Below are 17593 nucleotides of genomic sequence, written 5' to 3'. Positions count from 1 at the left end.
TTGTGGCTCATGTCCAAGTCTCTGTGTCCATTGACTTAGAGTCCCGATCTTGTTTATGAAGAAACAATAAACATCAACAAAACTAGTGCAAGGTGTCATGTAATATTTTAACATAATATGCCATACACTAGCTAGCTTAAGATAGATATCATGGCAGTATTTGCAGTAAGATTCAAGATTCAAAAGTTTTATTGTCATATGCACTGTAAAACAGGTAGTTCTACTATGCAATGAAATTCTTGTTCTGTTCATTCTCCCCAAAAAAGAAAGAAAACACAAGAAAATGAATAAGAACAGTACAGTTCGTTTTTATACAGTCAATCATATATATCATGTATAGCATGGACGAAAGGAATGTAATATGGTACATTGTGCAGGGTACATCTTGGCAGACATACAATGTGTATATTTGATACTGATTTTGATACTGAATTTGTGATGGTTTACAAGTGTATATTGTATATTTCAAAGTGCACGTGAAAATAGTATGTCAGATTGACTCTGGGTTCAATAGCATGTGTTGGTGATGTTGTGTTTATTTATCTCTATCTAATAATAAACACAAACAAGCGCCATACAGCCGGAGCAGCGCCGGAATGTGGCGCGTGCAGGATGGGGAGGAATGCCTTGACCACGCCCCCTCACCAAGGCCTCTCCAATCAGAGAAGATGGTCGGTTTCAGGGCACCCGCCGAGTCCCAACCGGAGAAAAACAACGCGTCGGATATTTTACAAAACTAATATTTTACACCAAACTTCGTTCCGTAGTCAACTTTTCCCGCGAGGGAAGTCGCTCCAACGCCGAACTGTGGACGTTTTTGTGGCTCTTTCCAACCGTCCCGCCGATGTTGTTTATGTGTAGTAAGGGGGAGCTTGAAACCGGCCTCCCTTGCCCCATTTCCTCGGTTGTTTTCCTCCTCGCGCCTGGATTCTCCATGTTGTTGCTGCGAAAGTGACGACTTGGCGGCGACGGGTGAAGGGGCTGCCCGCTCTTATCAACACCAAATAGCTGCGGAAAAGCCAGGTGGTGGCCACCGACTGACTCCCGTAGAGCCTCTGGGATAACCTATCCAAGTGCCTTTCCCTCCTTCTCAGTGGGTCTGCGAGGGAAGAACAGCGAGGAAAAACGGCGGGGAAATAAAGAAAGCCACGGCACCGTATCGACGCCACTCTCACCGAGGCGGGTGACAGGCGTGCTGGGTGACAAATTGGGTTGGTCCGCGAAGACAAAACCCAATGAGGGATGCCCATCAGCGCCCGGGGTCAGGTTTTGAGGATTTTGAGGGCTCTGTGATTGTCAGATGGAAAGTTCTGTTATCACCCAAGTGCAGAAAGAAGACGTCCAAGTGTCACCGAAAACAGGTGAGCCTTTTGTGGTGTTGTTTTCACCCTTATTTATCTCTATTTTGACCTACAATCCATGTTTATGTGCGCTTGTTTGACAGTTAAAGTACAGATATGTGGTATTAAGTCGATACAAGAATAAAATAAAACTGTCATATGTTCTGGGATTGCCTCACTATTTCAATGTGAGCTTCACTTTGAAGTTTCCAGTCTACATAATCTATAATAGACTGTAGATAATGTATCTATATAATATAGATATAGAAGCTGTGATTATCGCTGCAACCACAAGAGTTCCCAAAACCAAGCTGCTGAGTATTTATATGTCTCTCAGGTTGCAGCTTGTTTGGCACCAGCCCATTTCCTACTACGAGAAGAACAGGCAACATGATTGCGCTGCAGGCAGCAGCGCCCCAGCGGGTCACATTATGGAGAGCTTATTGGTGTCCACTCCGGGATTTCTTTGCTTTTTGAGTGTTTGCATAAAGGCAACAAACACCGTAAATAACCACGCAACTGTTGGATAATGTGTATAGAGAAACCAGGTGCCGCGGTACTGACAGCGGAATGCACACCCCCACTGTACACGCCCATTGTGACACCGTTCAAAGATTCTGTTGTTTGTGCGCTTTTCTTGGCCTTGAAAGCGGCTCAGCTGCCTGATTCATGTTTTGCTTGTTAATGTCGCACACAATGCATGATTGCACGCAGTGTTGCCTCAGTAACCATGCTCAGTGTGTTTAGGAAAGGGTGGTTTTAAAAGATAGAAGGGCGCATGATTTGTCTGTGGGGAATAATCTCCTTCCCGGGCATCCAGCAGCAGAGGAGATGTGATATACACTCTCACTAGTTTTCCTGTGGGGAATCAATCATCAGATCAGGTCACAAATCATGTGGATTGTATTGAAAGTCTGCCTGTGCATGGGTAGCCTACTTGAGTCTTCGAAAGGCTTTTGTTTGTGTCTGTCAATCAACAAACGAGGATCGAGTGTTCTTTGTCTCTTAAACACTGAGTTGTGTAACACTGCTGTGTTCTGCCTGCAGTGAGGGTTAGTACAGATTACACATGGGGAAAATCACAGCTGGATCAGCACACTTTGGGTGTGTTTATCAACAGTTCCTCTTTCTAGGAAGCTTGTGTATGAGTTGCATCGATGAGGGGCAATTCAACCTGTCTTGCCCTACAGATCGCACGGGAGGTCAGATGGATGGGATGGCCAAAATAGCAATAGCTGATCAAAGCCAGACCCTTTAGAGGTGTGACTGCTGCCCCGAGCAGCCTCAAAATGTCTTGGAATGTTCTCTGTCTGTGCTTTCTGTCGAAGGTACTGCTGTAAAGTGTGGGTTTTCCCGCCCTCTGTGATTATATAACCTGTATAGGCCATTTCCAGCAGCAGCAGCAGAGGCCGCCGCATTAAAACCGGATTTCATATTGCAGGCTGTGTTATCCTACACACAGATGGACAGCGGATGCCTATGTTTGCATGTCACAAGCTCAGTCTCAGGAGTACACAATTTCATTCCTGTTGACTGGTTGTGACATGCTGTAAATATTTTCATTCATCCAGATCATTGTATTCTCAGGGCATTGAATGGGTCGCAGCTGGACTGTTTAGGTTGTCATAGACAACGAATTGCGTCTCATCTAAACAGGCTTTATTAGTTCATGCTCGAAAACTAGATAGGAGAGCTATATTAGTGACCGCCATGTAAAGTAGTCTCACTTTTCATCACAATCCTCTATCTTTCTCTGTGTCTGAACAGGCCAGGTGAGCCGCTCGGCCCTCAAGCAGCCTCGGAGTTGTAACATCTTCAAAGCACTCTTCTGCTGCCTCCAAGCTCAGGATGGCCCCAAACCACCTCCACCACTGCCACCACCTTCCCAGCAGGCCTTGCTGGAGGCACAGGAAAATGGGGCAGTTGTCAAGGTAACGCAATTCTCATTCCAGAAACAATTTGAGTCGCTCACATCGGTCTGTGCGAGACATAAACTCACAAGACAAATCATTAGACACACCTGCACAATCAAATCAGATCCATTACTGGCTCTGTATCAAAAAATCTCCATCACTGTAAACTACAACCACAATAATATTAACATAATATAACATATTTTTAAATGAATACTTCTCTAGACATGAGAGTACCTAATGTTATGCCATTTTGAGGATGCTTCTGAATACATTTAGATGTAAACACAGCATTGTTATGAATATGGTAACACATCTTTAAATGTTAACCACAGTGGGTGTGGAATGTTGATTCTGCCAGAATGATACGAATGAAAGAGTCTCAGACAACAGTATCGGCTGGGACGCATGGAATATTTGCTTCATACTTGTTGAAGTGGATGGCACTGAGAAATAAGGACCCAAGCACAGAGTGCACATGAGCGGCCACAATGTAGATTTTTAGTGCCATTTAAGAGGCATATTCATAAGATCCCGCAGCATCTGTAGAGCCCGCTAACTGTCTGAAGTTAAGCTGCACCAAGCTCGTTGTTTAGTTGGAGAAAGAATATTGTGTCATAATCTTCTTTGCCTCTCAACGATATGCATGTTATGTAATGTAGCAATAATTCATGTCGGTCTGGCAGCAGACATAAAGAGCAAAGCTCAGAGTGATAAATACTTTGAATTCCATATGTTTTTATATGTCTTGTATGGTTAGAAAATATACATTTTTAGAAATCCAAACAGCTGGAAGTACAATTTAAAAACAGAAGACAACTGGGACCACAAATAAATTCCTCCTGGAATATTTCTGACCCTCATTTGCATAAATATGGTGTTGTTTTGTAGTTTCAAAGACTTGTCGTGACGCGACTTGAATTGAATTGACTTGTAAAGAATTTTGGAGTCCACCTTAATAAATATGTTGACCATAAACAATGAAGCTTTGATTTTCATATGAATTACACCATTTTTGTGACTGTATTGGCCCTTATTGGCAAACAATGCACATACTGGCCAAATGACTGAGATATGCTTGTATGATTGTAGCATTCAGAAGTGTTTGTGCATCCTCAGTTGTGTGAACCCTGCCTCCTGCCTGAGGTGAACGCCCAGGACCAAGGGAAGATCTGCGTGGTCATAGACCTGGATGAGACGCTTGTACACAGCTCTTTCAAGGTGGGAAAGAATGCTTACATGCGTTCTTGATTCAGAATGCTGTCTTGTCTGTATTTTGACCACTCAAGATAAATGCTTAAATAACAATAAGTAACATTTAGCACATACTTGTGTTTATTCATACTCTAAATGCATGATAGCAATAGCTGTTATAAGCAAATTAATGTTTTTAAAATCACTGTATGTGTGTAAAACATGAAGTAGATTATGTTTGTGCAGTCTATGCCTTGTTATTTATAACAGCAGTGTGGCATCTAAGTGTTCAGCTGTTATGTAACGCCATGTGAGCATACACACGGGGTTCACGAGAATGCACATGCTGACCGTCTCCCCTCTGTGTTTCCTCTCCAGCCAATTAGCAATGCAGACTTCATCGTGCCTGTCGAGATAGAGGGGACCACACACCAGGTAAAAAACTGCAAGTGTGTTTTCCTCACAGGGGCAGTGGGTACGTGGGTTGCGTTTGTGCTGATGTGTTTGCAGCAGTCACTGAGCTGAGAAGGAATGGGTCTCCTGACTGATGACGGCTGTGCAGAGACCTCTACTGGCCAGATGTTGAACAAGGATTCACACTAGGAAGGGAACAGCAGCAATAGGAGGAAGAACCTCAACCTAGACCATCTCAATGTTCTAAGTAGCGAAGTTGTGCATTTCGCTGTTGATGTTAAGACCTATACAACATGTGAAAATGTGCTTGACTGCCTAAATGTGATTCCTGGGATGTCGTGTACTGGTAAGGAATCTGTGCGGGCCTCTGCCTGGTTCAAGTAATCCAGGATAGGCTGGTTAACACTGGCACGGCCTATTCTTGATCACTTGTCTCAGGAAGTGGCTATTAGCAGCTCGTGGAGGGAAAGAATGCCTCGGATTGTGACAATAAATGAAGTTGTCTCTTTTCTCGTGAGATATTCACTGACCATGAAGTTAATTAACCGACACTGTGTTCACAGGTGTACGTCCTTAAGAGACCGTACGTTGACGAGTTCCTGCAGCGAATGGGGGAGCTGTTTGAGTGTGTGCTGTTCACCGCCAGTCTGGCGAAGGTAGAGCTTCCCAGTTTAGTCCACTCCACATGTGTTTTGTCAGCTGTGGTTTAATGTCTGATCCCATTTTGTGTCCCCTTGCGCATTCTCACACTGTGATAGCAGCTGCCTTAACAGGCTTAGTTTGTGTGCTCATACTGTAGTTGTGGAAATGTTAGCCAGCTTCCTCAGTAGCTCCCCTCACCTTCTCCCTAACTCTTCCCTGACCTCCACCAGTACGCCGACCCAGTGACAGACCTGCTGGACCAGTGCGGTGTGTTTCGGGCTCGGCTATTCCGGGAGTCTTGTGTCTTCCATCAGGGCTGCTATGTCAAAGATCTGAGCCGCCTGGGCCGGGATCTCCACAAAACTCTAATCTTGGACAATTCTCCTGCTTCCTACATCTTTCACCCAAATAATGCTGTGAGTTGAAATCTGCTTTAAGTAATTCTGTTGGTGTGATGCAACAGTGCGCCAAATTTGTTGGATGACAAGCAAGTACTTTATTTGTTAATTTGACAGAATGCAACAGACAGGGAATATTCCATTTGGATTATTATAACACAAAATTGTGTCAAATTTTGTTGGATGAGAAGTAGATGAAAAACAGGTCAGATTAGATATTACAAATTTTGCCAGTCCTCATTTGAATGTGTAGTTCCATGTATTTTACAGCTTGAGACAGGTTGCAGACGGATGTAGAATAAATTGAAACCCCACATTTCTTTGGTCAAAAATATACATCTGTTTTGAGAGAGAACAATTGTCTACTAATGCTAATATTGGAGTTATTTTGGAGCTTCTGTAAGCATCTGTGTGTCGCCCTCAGGTCCCTGTGTTGTCGTGGTTTGATGACGTGGATGATGCTGAACTCCTCAATCTTCTGCCCGTGTTTGAAGAACTTAGCCAAGCGGATAACGTTTACACCCAGTTGGACCAGCTTCGCGGACATTAAGCTGCTCAATGAGCAGCCTTTGTAGAGCTCCTCTCCAGCTGCAGGGCAACTGCATATCACACTTTGTAACCTGAGCTGTTGGGATGCTGTTTATTCCCACCTCCGCACAAAATCCTCTGTTTAGACAATGACATTAGCACAGGCTTTAGGAAATTCCAAGCCTATAAAGCACAAAGTGTGTGCCTCAATTTAAAGAGTGCATTCAAATGCCTTTCGTATGCTTACGATAGTGCCAACCACTATTTGAAATCACCACCAAACAGAGAGGGCAAACAGCAACCAAAGCGCCACCACTCACGTTAGTGTCAATAGTGAAATGGTTCTTTTGCCAAAGCAGAAGCCTGCATGCTCTTACTTGACCTTTGAACATCATGTTATTGAGTGTGCCTTTAAAGAATGACATAAAAACCTTTTTTTCCTACATTTTCACCAGATTTTATACATATTTTTTTTGATAGGAAAATCTATTTTTTCTATGCAAGTCAGTTCTGTCAATAATTCCATTCCAGTACTTTGTCAGCCTTATCTAAAGATGAAACTCAAAACAAAGGAGAGTTCTATTTGTGCTGTTCTGGATTCATGTTTTCTACATGACATTCTTTGATTGGGTTTCATACATATGTTTGTTTTCAGGTTGAAAAAACAGGGCAAAAATCTCCTTGACAAGACACACATCAGACACACTGGAAAATGCTGGCACATAGGATGACCATCAACACCAGTTTCAATCAAACTTGATAACTGTCTTTTTCTGATCATGACATGACAAGCAACTTTTTACAAACAGTGCTCAGATCAGAACTGTGCCTTTTTAAAATTGAGACCAATAAAGGTAATCTGCCTGAAAGAGATTTGATGGCCTCAATACTTTGATGCGTCATGCTGGGCATGAGGAAACACTGTCGAGAGCAAGTGTGAAGCCACGAGGCTGTACTTGCATTGTAACACTTGAAAATATCCATTTTTTTATGTGTGAGTGTTTTTTCTATATTTATTGGCCAAAACCTGTTTCCAGTAATTACTCAACATTTTGTAGCATATTCCTTTTGCTAACTTTAAAGGCTGGCCTTGTGTTTTCAGGTTATATCTGTGCCTAAAGCTCAATAGGAAGTCCAACATTCATCAGCAGTTCGATATGTAGAAGTCATACAAAATTTGTTTGCATTTTAGATACTTTAGTTTTATTTGGGTATGTCTCATGGGGTTTTCTGTGATGTGTAATGCCTAATGCAATTATTGTTTGCATGTTAACTACTTTAAAAAAAAATAATTGAAATGTACCAGTTGTGATGACCCAAAGTATTTGTCACAAATTGTCTGTTTTAAATAAGTCATTGTCTACCATATTTGACCAAAACTATAAAACACAAGGTGCTACCAATTTTAATGGCAATAAAAATTGGTTCTATTTTCTTGTACTTGTTTTTGTGCCATTTCTTCCCTTATGGTAATGTCATACAGCTATTAAATGACACGTTTTAAAAGAGCACTAATTTACAACTAGGCCTTGCACCTTAGTTGGAACAAAATTATATACGTAAATGAACAAAGTACTAGTGTGGATATTCACTGCATATATCAATCAGTCAAAAACACACTTAAGAAGCGCAATCAAGTTTCCAATACCACTTATTTAGTGGTTCTGGAATACTTCAACATTCTCTGAAAGAAGCTCAAAGGTGAGCTCATTGATAGAAAACCATTGACGTCATGACATGCCACAAATGGTTAGCATCCAATCAGACTGCTTTGATGTCATTACTACAGTATTTTGAATTATTTTTGGCTTTCATGCAGTATTATGTAATGTATTAAACATTTAAGCATTTTAAAAAATATATATGCATATTCATTTCCCCATAGTCCTAACTATATAATGTATTATACAAATCTAACAGAATAATATCTTCCTAAACGTCTATTTACGTATTGTTACATCTAGGATCTGGGGGGGATGAGTTTATAAAGAAGTGATCACTAATTTGGGTTAAACTGCATAGTAGTTAATTTGTAACGTAATGACAAAGGTATCAGAATGGGGCACCAAGCTTCAAGTCAGAAATAGTCAAAATGATTCATATTCTTTTAAGTTTAATTTCCAGCATTTAAGCTGTGAAGCCTGTGTCGATTTTATTACAACGTCTACGTAAAGGTTGTTTAGTTTTACAATCCAGCTTCAGTAATATACCACCCAAAGCAGTGAGAATTAAATGTTTTAATTGCTTTAAAGAAATGCATGTTCTCTTCGGGTGGCGCACAGAACTACCGCTGCTTATGACGGCGGTAGATTGTGTCGGCCATTTTAGGTGGACGGAGGTGAATACTCAGCGACAAGCTGGTAAGTGCTTTTCATTTTAACATGTGATATTATTGCACATTCGCATTTATATTTACGTTACTCTTAAACAAAGTCGACGTCGTGTGGTTTTTAAGTGACGCTCGAAATGACTATCATTTATTGTGTCGTCTTTTAGCCGGAAATAGGTCTGCACTTTTCTGGGCGTTTCTATGGTGACATCAGCAGACCACTGTGTGACACGTCCTGTTTAGCTTCCACAAATCATCTTGAAACAAGGAAGACAACGCTACACAAACCAACGCACAGGAGCGCAGAACAGGTGAAAGGCAGACACAATGACTTGAGAAAAACATTGGCGTGTTGGATTTGGTTTGTGGCTTTAATGTTTTTTGCTCAATTGTCGAGATAGTGGATTGTGGCCACAGACCAACTAGCTAACGTTAGCTTAGCAGGGTGCTGTTATAATAGAGCTTCTTGGCTAGCACCGTTAGCTATTAATAACACTTAGTGGCCGACGAACAAGCTGTTGCTCGTCGTATGTTTTCGACTTATTTGTGTTATTTTTACATAGTCTTTTTTTGATTGCTTACAATTTTATGGTAAAACCAACTGTGTTTGCTGTCCTTTTATGTGTGCTACTGTAGCACGCATTTGGTTGTACGACACAGCGTCATGAAGCCAAACACACATTTCTGCGCTGGGTGTGTATCATCAACAGGAGCCAGGTCATTTTGGAGCTTTATCAACTTTTTGGATTAACAGGACGGAATTAGTACCCACGCAAAGTGAAAGCGATAAACGAAAGTAACCTCCATGTTTCACAAGTGATAGGTCACCAGGAGAGCTCAGACAAAGTTATACAATTGTGGCGTTTTCACAAAGGCCGAAAGTAACATACGTCATTATTATTATACGTTCTACTGCTGTAGGGGGTCACTTTCTAAAGTGCAAAACATAACAAAACTGTTGATAAAGTGAACGTAGAAGTTAACATTTGTTGTCATTGTTTCAAGCAAAGGCTCGCTGTAACTTTTCAAGGATAGTTTTCATTGTGATCAAGAATGACCCAATGAACAATTTCTTTCACTTTTAGATCTCAGCTTCCTGTTCCATCATGAACGTGTTCGACCGCAACATCAACTTTGACGCTCTCTTCAAGTTCTCCCAAATGTAAATTATGTGACGCATGTCAAACATGCTCCTAATCTGCTCCGTCAGTCAACAATCCTTATCTAAACTTTTTGTCTTTCAGTTCTCATTCCACCCAGGTGCACTTGAAGAATGTCTACTCCAGCTTGGCAGTGTGTATGTTTGTGGCTGCAGCTGGCTCCTATGTGCATGTGGTCACGCGCCTCTTCCAGGTAATAAAATATACCTTCAGCCTTGCTTTCCCCCTTTTCCCTTGTTCTCCCCTTTTACATTGCCTTACACATCTGATAATGATGTGTGGATGCATCTATAGACAAGAGCATATAATTCTCAGAATGATTGTCTATATGTTAGAGCCCGACCGATTTGGGATTTTTGGGGCCGGTGGTGATACCTACATTGGGGGCTGAAAAAAGCCAATATCCGATATATTGGCCGAGAACCAATATAAATGGCTGATATATGAAATAAGAGCATTGCTATACACAGGATATATACTGTACATTAACATAAATTCTTATAATACCCAAAATGCGATTCAACACAAAGAAACAAGACTACAAAATTAAAATAAGGAAGTTTTAATTAGTAACACTGTCAATGTAAGGACATGCCTCTTATTTACTTTTAGGTGTTACCACAAATTTGTACTGTTCTTTTCTTTGCTGGTGCTGGAGCCCTGGCCTACTTGCACACTGAAGATGTTGCATCTAACGTTCACGCCTGTTGAGTCTTTTGTGAAGTGGCTCCACACCTTACTCGTCCCCTCTGCCTGTCTAATGAAAATATATACATTTTGTGCATTTTGGTAATTAGCCTAGGATTTGATACTATAGTTGACCATTTTAAAATAAAATAAAGTGGCTGCATTCGACTGAAAGTGAAAATACATAGGCTAATGTGAGGTGTTTTTAAACTAATAAATTGTGTTTAAAAGGCTTATTCACCACAACATCTTAATACAAGGGACTAAACTACATTTTATGTCATAATGTAGCTGCTTTGAAAACATGCAATACATACAGTCACAGCTAAATACTTTATACTTAGTACAGTTTCAAAATTATTTTAATGAAGACATTAACTTGTGAATGTATGAGCCACTGGAAATTCTGCATGGAAGTATGAAGTGAGGTGGAACGCTGTGTATATCTGCATATATATAGGATATATATTTTTATTTCACTTTAAAACGCTGCATAATAGTCCTAGATAATGGTCGACATGTGGATTAACCGCTGCATCTTTCTTTGTATCTCACAGAGATGCAACCTACATGATGTAAAATAATGTAATACACTCTCTAAAACTTGTGTGGAAAAAAAACTAGAATGTTCTCCCTGACGGGACCTGACAGAGTGGCACTATAGTGTTATATTGTTTTACAAAGTCACAGCTTACCACAGTGTAAAAACATGCAGTCTCTTTCGCTATTCCTCTGCAGCCTAGTGAGTGAGGCAGAGCTGGGAGGGGGGGGGGGGCACACGAGAGCGGAGCGACAGAATCTCCACGCAGTTACATATTCACCGATATAGATTACTCGTGATACATCATAATCGGCCCCACTTATTTATTGGTCGGGCTCTACTATATGTGCACTGCGATTGACTGCCGACCAATCTAGGGTGTAGGCTCCAGCTCCAGTGGAAGAAAATTGATGGATGAAGACCAGTGGTCTGCTCACGATTTGAGGAGGGCATAAATATTGCTGAATAGCAGAGTTGAGTCCTGCTCTCAGCTTGTCTTTGTTGTTGTCGTCATCAGGGAGGAATGCTGTCTGCTCTGGGCTCCCTGGGAATGATGATCTGGCTTGCCATGACACCACACAACTCAGAAACGGAGAAGAAGAGGCTGGCTATCCTCGCTGGATTCGCCTTCTTGTCTGGTACCCTGGCGGTTTATCTCATTAGATGGTTATTCTACGGCTCACCTGACTTAATCTATTCTAACGTCTTCTGCCTTCTCCCTCCAGGTCTTGGTCTTGGCCCCACTCTGGACTTTGTCATTGCAGTCAATCCAAGGTATGCCAACATTTGTGTAATGTTTAACGTCTGCAGCTAACAGATGGCGTGTCTTCAGGCATTAAAGGAAAACTGCATTTTTTTTTAAATTCTGTCCATCATCCACAATCTTTTTGTGAAAAAATGATCAAAACAATGCGATAGGACACCAATCTGTGCTGACTAGGAAACAAGAACAAGCATATGAGCAACTACGAATAGACAACCAAATTATCTAAGTATTAGTCCACATTCCATGTTTTGTTTATACATGGCTAGATGGACTGTGTTGTGATATTACAGTGGTGTGAAAAAGTGTTTGCCCCCTTCCTGATTTCTTATGTTTGTTTTGTTTTTTTGCACTTGTGTATAATGGCTCTCACTGTTTCACTGGAGTCCTAAGGCTTTAGAAATGACTTTATAACCTTTCCCAGACTGATAGATCTGTTACTTTCGAAGTTGTTCCTGAATTTCTTTAGATGTCTGCATGATGTCTAGCTTTTGAGGATCTTTTGGTCTACTTTACTTTGTTAGACTTATTTAAGTGATTTCTTGATTCAGAACAGGTGTGGCAATAATCAGGCCTGGGTGTGGCTAGAGAAGTTGCACTCAGGTGTGATAAACCACAGTTAAGTTATGTTTGGGGGGGGCAACAAATCACTTTTTCACATAGGGCCATGTATGTTTGGATTTTTTTTGTCTCTTAATAAGTTTAATTTAAAACCTGCATTTTGTGTTCAGTTGTTGTCATTAACTAATATTTATATTTGTTTGATCTGAAACAAAAAAAAACTTTTTCACACCACCGTGACGTTAGCTTGTCAATTTTTAAGTCTTTTTCTTTATTTTTTTCAAGCTGTTGCACCTATCCTAAAGTCTATAGGTCCTAAAACTTTTAAAAGCTGTTTTACACAACTCTATCTTCGTGATAGGTAAATGTACACTTTCATCTTAGTTCAAATATCCAATTGGGAGCAGTTTCAATTATTACTATTTCAATTAAAACTTCTTCTTGTGACTTTTTCAACTAAACTTATGAATGTTTTGTGAGGATGTGTTGCTCTCTTGTCCCAGATAAACAAATAGTTGCATCTTTTTCTCTCTCTTTTGCAGCATCATTGTGACTGCATTCATGGGAACCTCGGTTATTTTCATTTGCTTCACTCTCAGCGCCCTCTATGCCAAACGCAGGAGCTACCTGTTCCTCGGAGGTAAAGGAACTTCCTTATGGTTGAGACGTATGGTTTTGTAAAAAAAAACACAACAAAGTATTAAATAAACTGCATATATAAATATGTTTATTTACATCTGCATGCTTACAAGGGTATTGACAAAAGTATTTGGGCACAAGCATTTACACATGCAGCATTGCTTCTCAAATAGGGTGCGCCCCCTGGTGTTAGGTGATGGGGGCGATGTTGTGCCCTCGTAGAGTTCCCGGTAGCGTGTGGATTTAGTGTGTATTTCTGGCTTTGCAGCTATCCAACTAATGTGTAAGCACATAACACTATTTATGTACACTTTCGACATGTTAATGTGAATATCATAACCTAATAAGTCGTAAATGTCACCGTTTAATCGCTTGTAGTGTAAACACTAGGGGTGTCAGGCGAAACTCAGTTTATGAGACAAGACGATACATGAGATTAGGTCTATGAGACCAGATTTTAACATTACTTTTAAGAAAAGTACAATGATCAGGGTTTCCCCTAGGATTTCCCCTGTGGTGGTGGACTGCATGGGAGGGCGGACTGCCGCCGCTGTGTCGTACCGCTGCGCCGTCTGTATTTTTTTTAATGACAAATAGCAATTTTTTATGACTTATTGATTTATGAACTTATTTAACATTTTTCAACAATCAGCAGGACATCAACCGAGAACATTGCAAAATATTTTGTACTATTTGACACAAACCAAAATTTAATTTGATGCCTGTATTAGAGTAATATGAACACACCGGAAATGAATAGTTCAGTAATATATTTAGTTCAAAATAACAAAATATTTTTGTTATAGAAATCTGTCCTGTATAAACAGTATCATAAATTGAGATATGATATGGTATGATATGATAGCACAGGTATATCCAACATGCAGCACTATTAAAGCTACTTTGACAAAAAGAAAGTAGAGGTTAGCTATTTGTCTTTTATGTGACTGCCAACATTTAAATTCCACTTTTACAAAACACATCTCCACTAAGAAAATATTTATGGTCTTTTGACATGAGTTGCAGGATTAGGCAGGGTAGACTATCCCTATAGATCCCCCAATAGCTGGAACACACCCTCCGGTACCCTTCTTGAAAAGGGGTACCACCACCCCGGTCTGCCAATCCAGAGGTACTGTTCCCGACTTCCACGCAATGTTGAAGTGACATGCCAGCCAAGACTCCCTCAACTTCCAGAGCCTTGAGGAATTTGGGGTGAAACTCGTCCACCCCCGGAGCTTTGCCACTGGGGAGTGTTTTGACTACCCCAGATACCTCAGCCACGGTGATAGAACTGTCCGCATTCGTGCCCTCTGACACTGCTTCCTCTATGGAAGGTATGTCAGTCAGATTGAGAAGAGCTTCAAAGTATTACTTCCACCGTCCGACTACATCCTCAGTCGAGGTCAGCAGGCCCCGTCCCCACTGTAAACAGTGGGGACCGGGCACTGCTTCCCCTTTCTGAGGCGTCGGACGGTTTGCCAGAACCACTTCAAGGCCGACCGAAAGTCGTTATCCATTGGCTCACCGAACTCCTCCCACACCCAAGTTTTTGCCTCAACCACTGCCTAAGCCGCGTGCCACTTGGCCTGCAGGTACCTATCAGCTGTTTCAGGAGTCCCACAAGCCATCCTGCTCGATAGGACTCCTTCACCTTGACGGCAGCCCTGACCTCTGGTGTCCACCATCGGGTTCGGGGCTTACCGCCGCGACTGGCACCGACCACCTTGCAGCCGCAGCTTCAATCGGCTGCCTCACCAATGGAGGCACGAAATACGGCCTATTCAGACTCAATATCCTCATCCTCCCCCAGGATGCAGGCGAAGCTCTGCTGGAGGTGAGAGTTGAAGACTCGATGAACGGGAGACTCTGCCAAACGCTCCCGGCACACCCTCACTACACGTTTGGGTGTCCCAGGTCTGTCTGGCAACTTCCCCCGCCATCTAATGCAACTCATCACCAGCTGGTGATCAGTAGACAGCTCAGCCCCTCTCTTCACCCGCGTGTCCAGAACATGCAGACGCAGGGCCGACGATACGACTACATAGTCGATCATAGATGTGTGGCCAAGGGTGTCCTGCTGCCAAGTGCACTTGTGGACATCCTTATGTTCAAACATGGTGTTTGTTATGGACAAACTGGTTCGCACAGAAGTCCAACAACATCACACCGCACAGGTCATTTTGTACATCTTTGTATGAAAGCGGGGTGGGGGTGAGGGGTTATTCTGGCCCTGGGGGGGCATGTCAGAAAATAATTACAAACCACTGACATACAGGAAGTGGAAAAAGGGAAAAAAACGGTTTAAATTAAATTTAATAACTTTAGAAAGTGGCAATAGTTTGCAATAAATCAACAAAAATAATTGAAATATCACAACTTAATACTTTGAGGTTACTGAAAATGTTTGTATTGAAATAAATAAATGTTATTTGCAATGGAGGTTTGAAGTTGCATGACAGCTTTCATTGTTCTGCAAAGACTTTATGGAGTTTTTGTCCGTTTACGCAACATTTGTGAGGAGGAAGAGAGCTTGCTGGTTCACCATTTCTCTTCTAGTTCGACCCACATGTCTGTGGTGGGCTTCACGTCAGGGTTCTTTGTATAGTTTTGCTTGCCACCTGGCAAGGCAGGCAACTGCTTGGTGCCCCATCCCAGTTGCAGTTGGTGGCCCCTGAGAGCTGACAAACTTTCAACTTCTACAACCGTTGCACTATGCAAAGGGGCCCCCTGTGAATTTTTGCTCATGCCCCCAACAGATCTAAAATGGCCTCTTGACTGTTTCTACAAATTTGGAAGCATGCAGCGGTCACATGAAGATTTCGATAGATCACACAGATGTGTGCTAATGCTTTTGACAGCCCAGTGTATTTGTCTCCTCATGGTCCATGTGTCACTTGCTCATTGCCTCGTTGTTCTCGTCAGGCACGCTGATGTCAGGCCTGTCCATCCTCTTCCTAATGTCGCTCATGAACATGTTCTTTGGATCTGTGATGCTCTTCAAGGTGAGTGCATTACTTCCTCTGTAACTGATCCGCTCACAGCCAAGTTTAAGGTAGGCTATCATGATGTGTGATCTTTGGATGGTCTTCCTCACAGGCTCACATGTACCTGGGCCTGCTCATCATGTGCGGATTCGTCCTGTTTGACACTCAGCTCATCATTGAGAAGGCAGAGAACGGAGACAAGGACTATGTCTGGTGAGGATGGCTGTCTTGTTAGCGCGCGTCTTCATGTGTTGTGCTCAAGATAGAAACAAATGATATCAGTGTGTATATATTTGTATTTTTATATTTGCCTTGTGTAGGCACTGTGTGGACTTGTTCCTTGACTTCATCACCATCTTCAGGAAACTGATGGTCATCCTTGCCATGAACGACAAGGTACTTGGCAGGAAGTCTGTGATCATTGTATCTGTTTGCTAACGCCTGTTACCAGCAAACTGTCCCGAGCCAGCTTTCATTTTGTCCGTGTCATCCTGCCAGGACAAGAAGAAGGAGAAGAAGTAGACCAGGATTGTTGGCTGAAAAAGCAAGTCAAGCCGTCAAAACAAGAAGGCACAGTTTGCAACACACTTGATACTTCTGTCTTCATTTCTTCAATTAACTCCTGTGGTCTTATTTGATTTGAAAAAATATTTACCTTGTTTTCTTTACTTGTTCACCTTCCAAGGGTTTTGAATGTACGTCCGTGTAAACTCATGCTAGTCCTGTGTGGTGGCTGTGAGCCGGGGGAGTAGACCTAATGCTGCAGTGAACATGTTTGGCCTGTAGAGGGGAGCGTGGCGCTGTCAAGTGTCCTCTCCCTCAGTGGAGCTTTGCGTGAAGATTTTCATCCTTATTGTTTAGTGCCATGACTAGGCTCATTTTTAGTGAGTCACGTAAGCTTCTGACAGTGAGTATCGTTTTAAGTTGAATGATTACATGCTTTGATTTGCTTATTTTTGAGTTTCCTCTTTTCTTCAGCCGATTGTCACCAGATTTCCTTCACAAATAAGAAATGCTCTGAATTACTTCAACCAGGACAGAGCACTATTGATAAGCTCTTTTACATCTTTATTAGGGGCTGAGTTGGCATAATCTTATTTTCAGCTAGTACAAAAAACGACAGGCAAGCTTTTCTTCGCTCCTGTGAATTCCAGAAAAATCTGTTAGTTTGCCAAATCAAGTGGTGTTAACCCTAACATTTGAGTGTATACTGTGAAGAATTTATTTTCTTGATGTAAAATGTAAACTAATAATTTGATACATTTGCTCAAATAAATGTGTTGAATGCAAAAATTGTAATTCAATTTCAAATTCTCATGACTTTTACTACTTTTCCTTTTTTTTCCTTCTATTTAGCAGTAGTGATGTTGACAGCAACTTTCTTCAGTCATTTTGGGGTGTTTGCTCAGTGTATGGTTTGTTCTAACAAAGTTAAGGAAGCTGAGGTCATGTCCAAGCTTTATGTAATAGGATAAGTGCAAAAAGTAGTGACGCTGA

General features: G+C 41.7%; 2 protein-coding genes across 2 annotated transcripts; both read left to right on the top strand.

Annotated features, from left to right (window-relative positions):
- Window positions 1–680: 680 nt before the first annotated feature.
- ctdsp2 (CTD (carboxy-terminal domain, RNA polymerase II, polypeptide A) small phosphatase 2) lies at window positions 681–7869 on the top strand. The gene is made up of 7 exons (XM_054795096.1): window positions 681–1361; window positions 3108–3271; window positions 4373–4474; window positions 4826–4882; window positions 5425–5517; window positions 5734–5919; window positions 6326–7869. Exons 1-7 carry the CDS (start codon window positions 1301–1303, stop codon window positions 6449–6451), a joined length of 789 nt encoding a protein of 262 aa, XP_054651071.1. The 5' UTR covers window positions 681–1300; the 3' UTR covers window positions 6452–7869.
- Window positions 7870–8675: 806 nt separating this feature from the next.
- On the top strand, window positions 8676–17395 carry tegt (testis enhanced gene transcript (BAX inhibitor 1)). The gene is made up of 11 exons (XM_054771502.1): window positions 8676–8789; window positions 8926–9069; window positions 9844–9920; window positions 10003–10111; window positions 11664–11784; window positions 11872–11920; window positions 13013–13110; window positions 16035–16114; window positions 16209–16309; window positions 16417–16492; window positions 16595–17395. Exons 3-11 carry the CDS (start codon window positions 9865–9867, stop codon window positions 16616–16618), a joined length of 714 nt encoding a protein of 237 aa, XP_054627477.1. The 5' UTR covers window positions 8676–8789; window positions 8926–9069; window positions 9844–9864; the 3' UTR covers window positions 16619–17395.
- Window positions 17396–17593: the final 198 nt, after the last annotated feature.

The sequence above is a fragment of the Dunckerocampus dactyliophorus genome, chromosome 1 (assembly GCF_027744805.1).
Source record: "Dunckerocampus dactyliophorus isolate RoL2022-P2 chromosome 1, RoL_Ddac_1.1, whole genome shotgun sequence".
In the NCBI taxonomy this organism is placed as follows: Eukaryota; Metazoa; Chordata; class Actinopteri; order Syngnathiformes; family Syngnathidae; genus Dunckerocampus; species Dunckerocampus dactyliophorus.
This window is presented reverse-complemented; position numbering and strand designations above follow the sequence as displayed.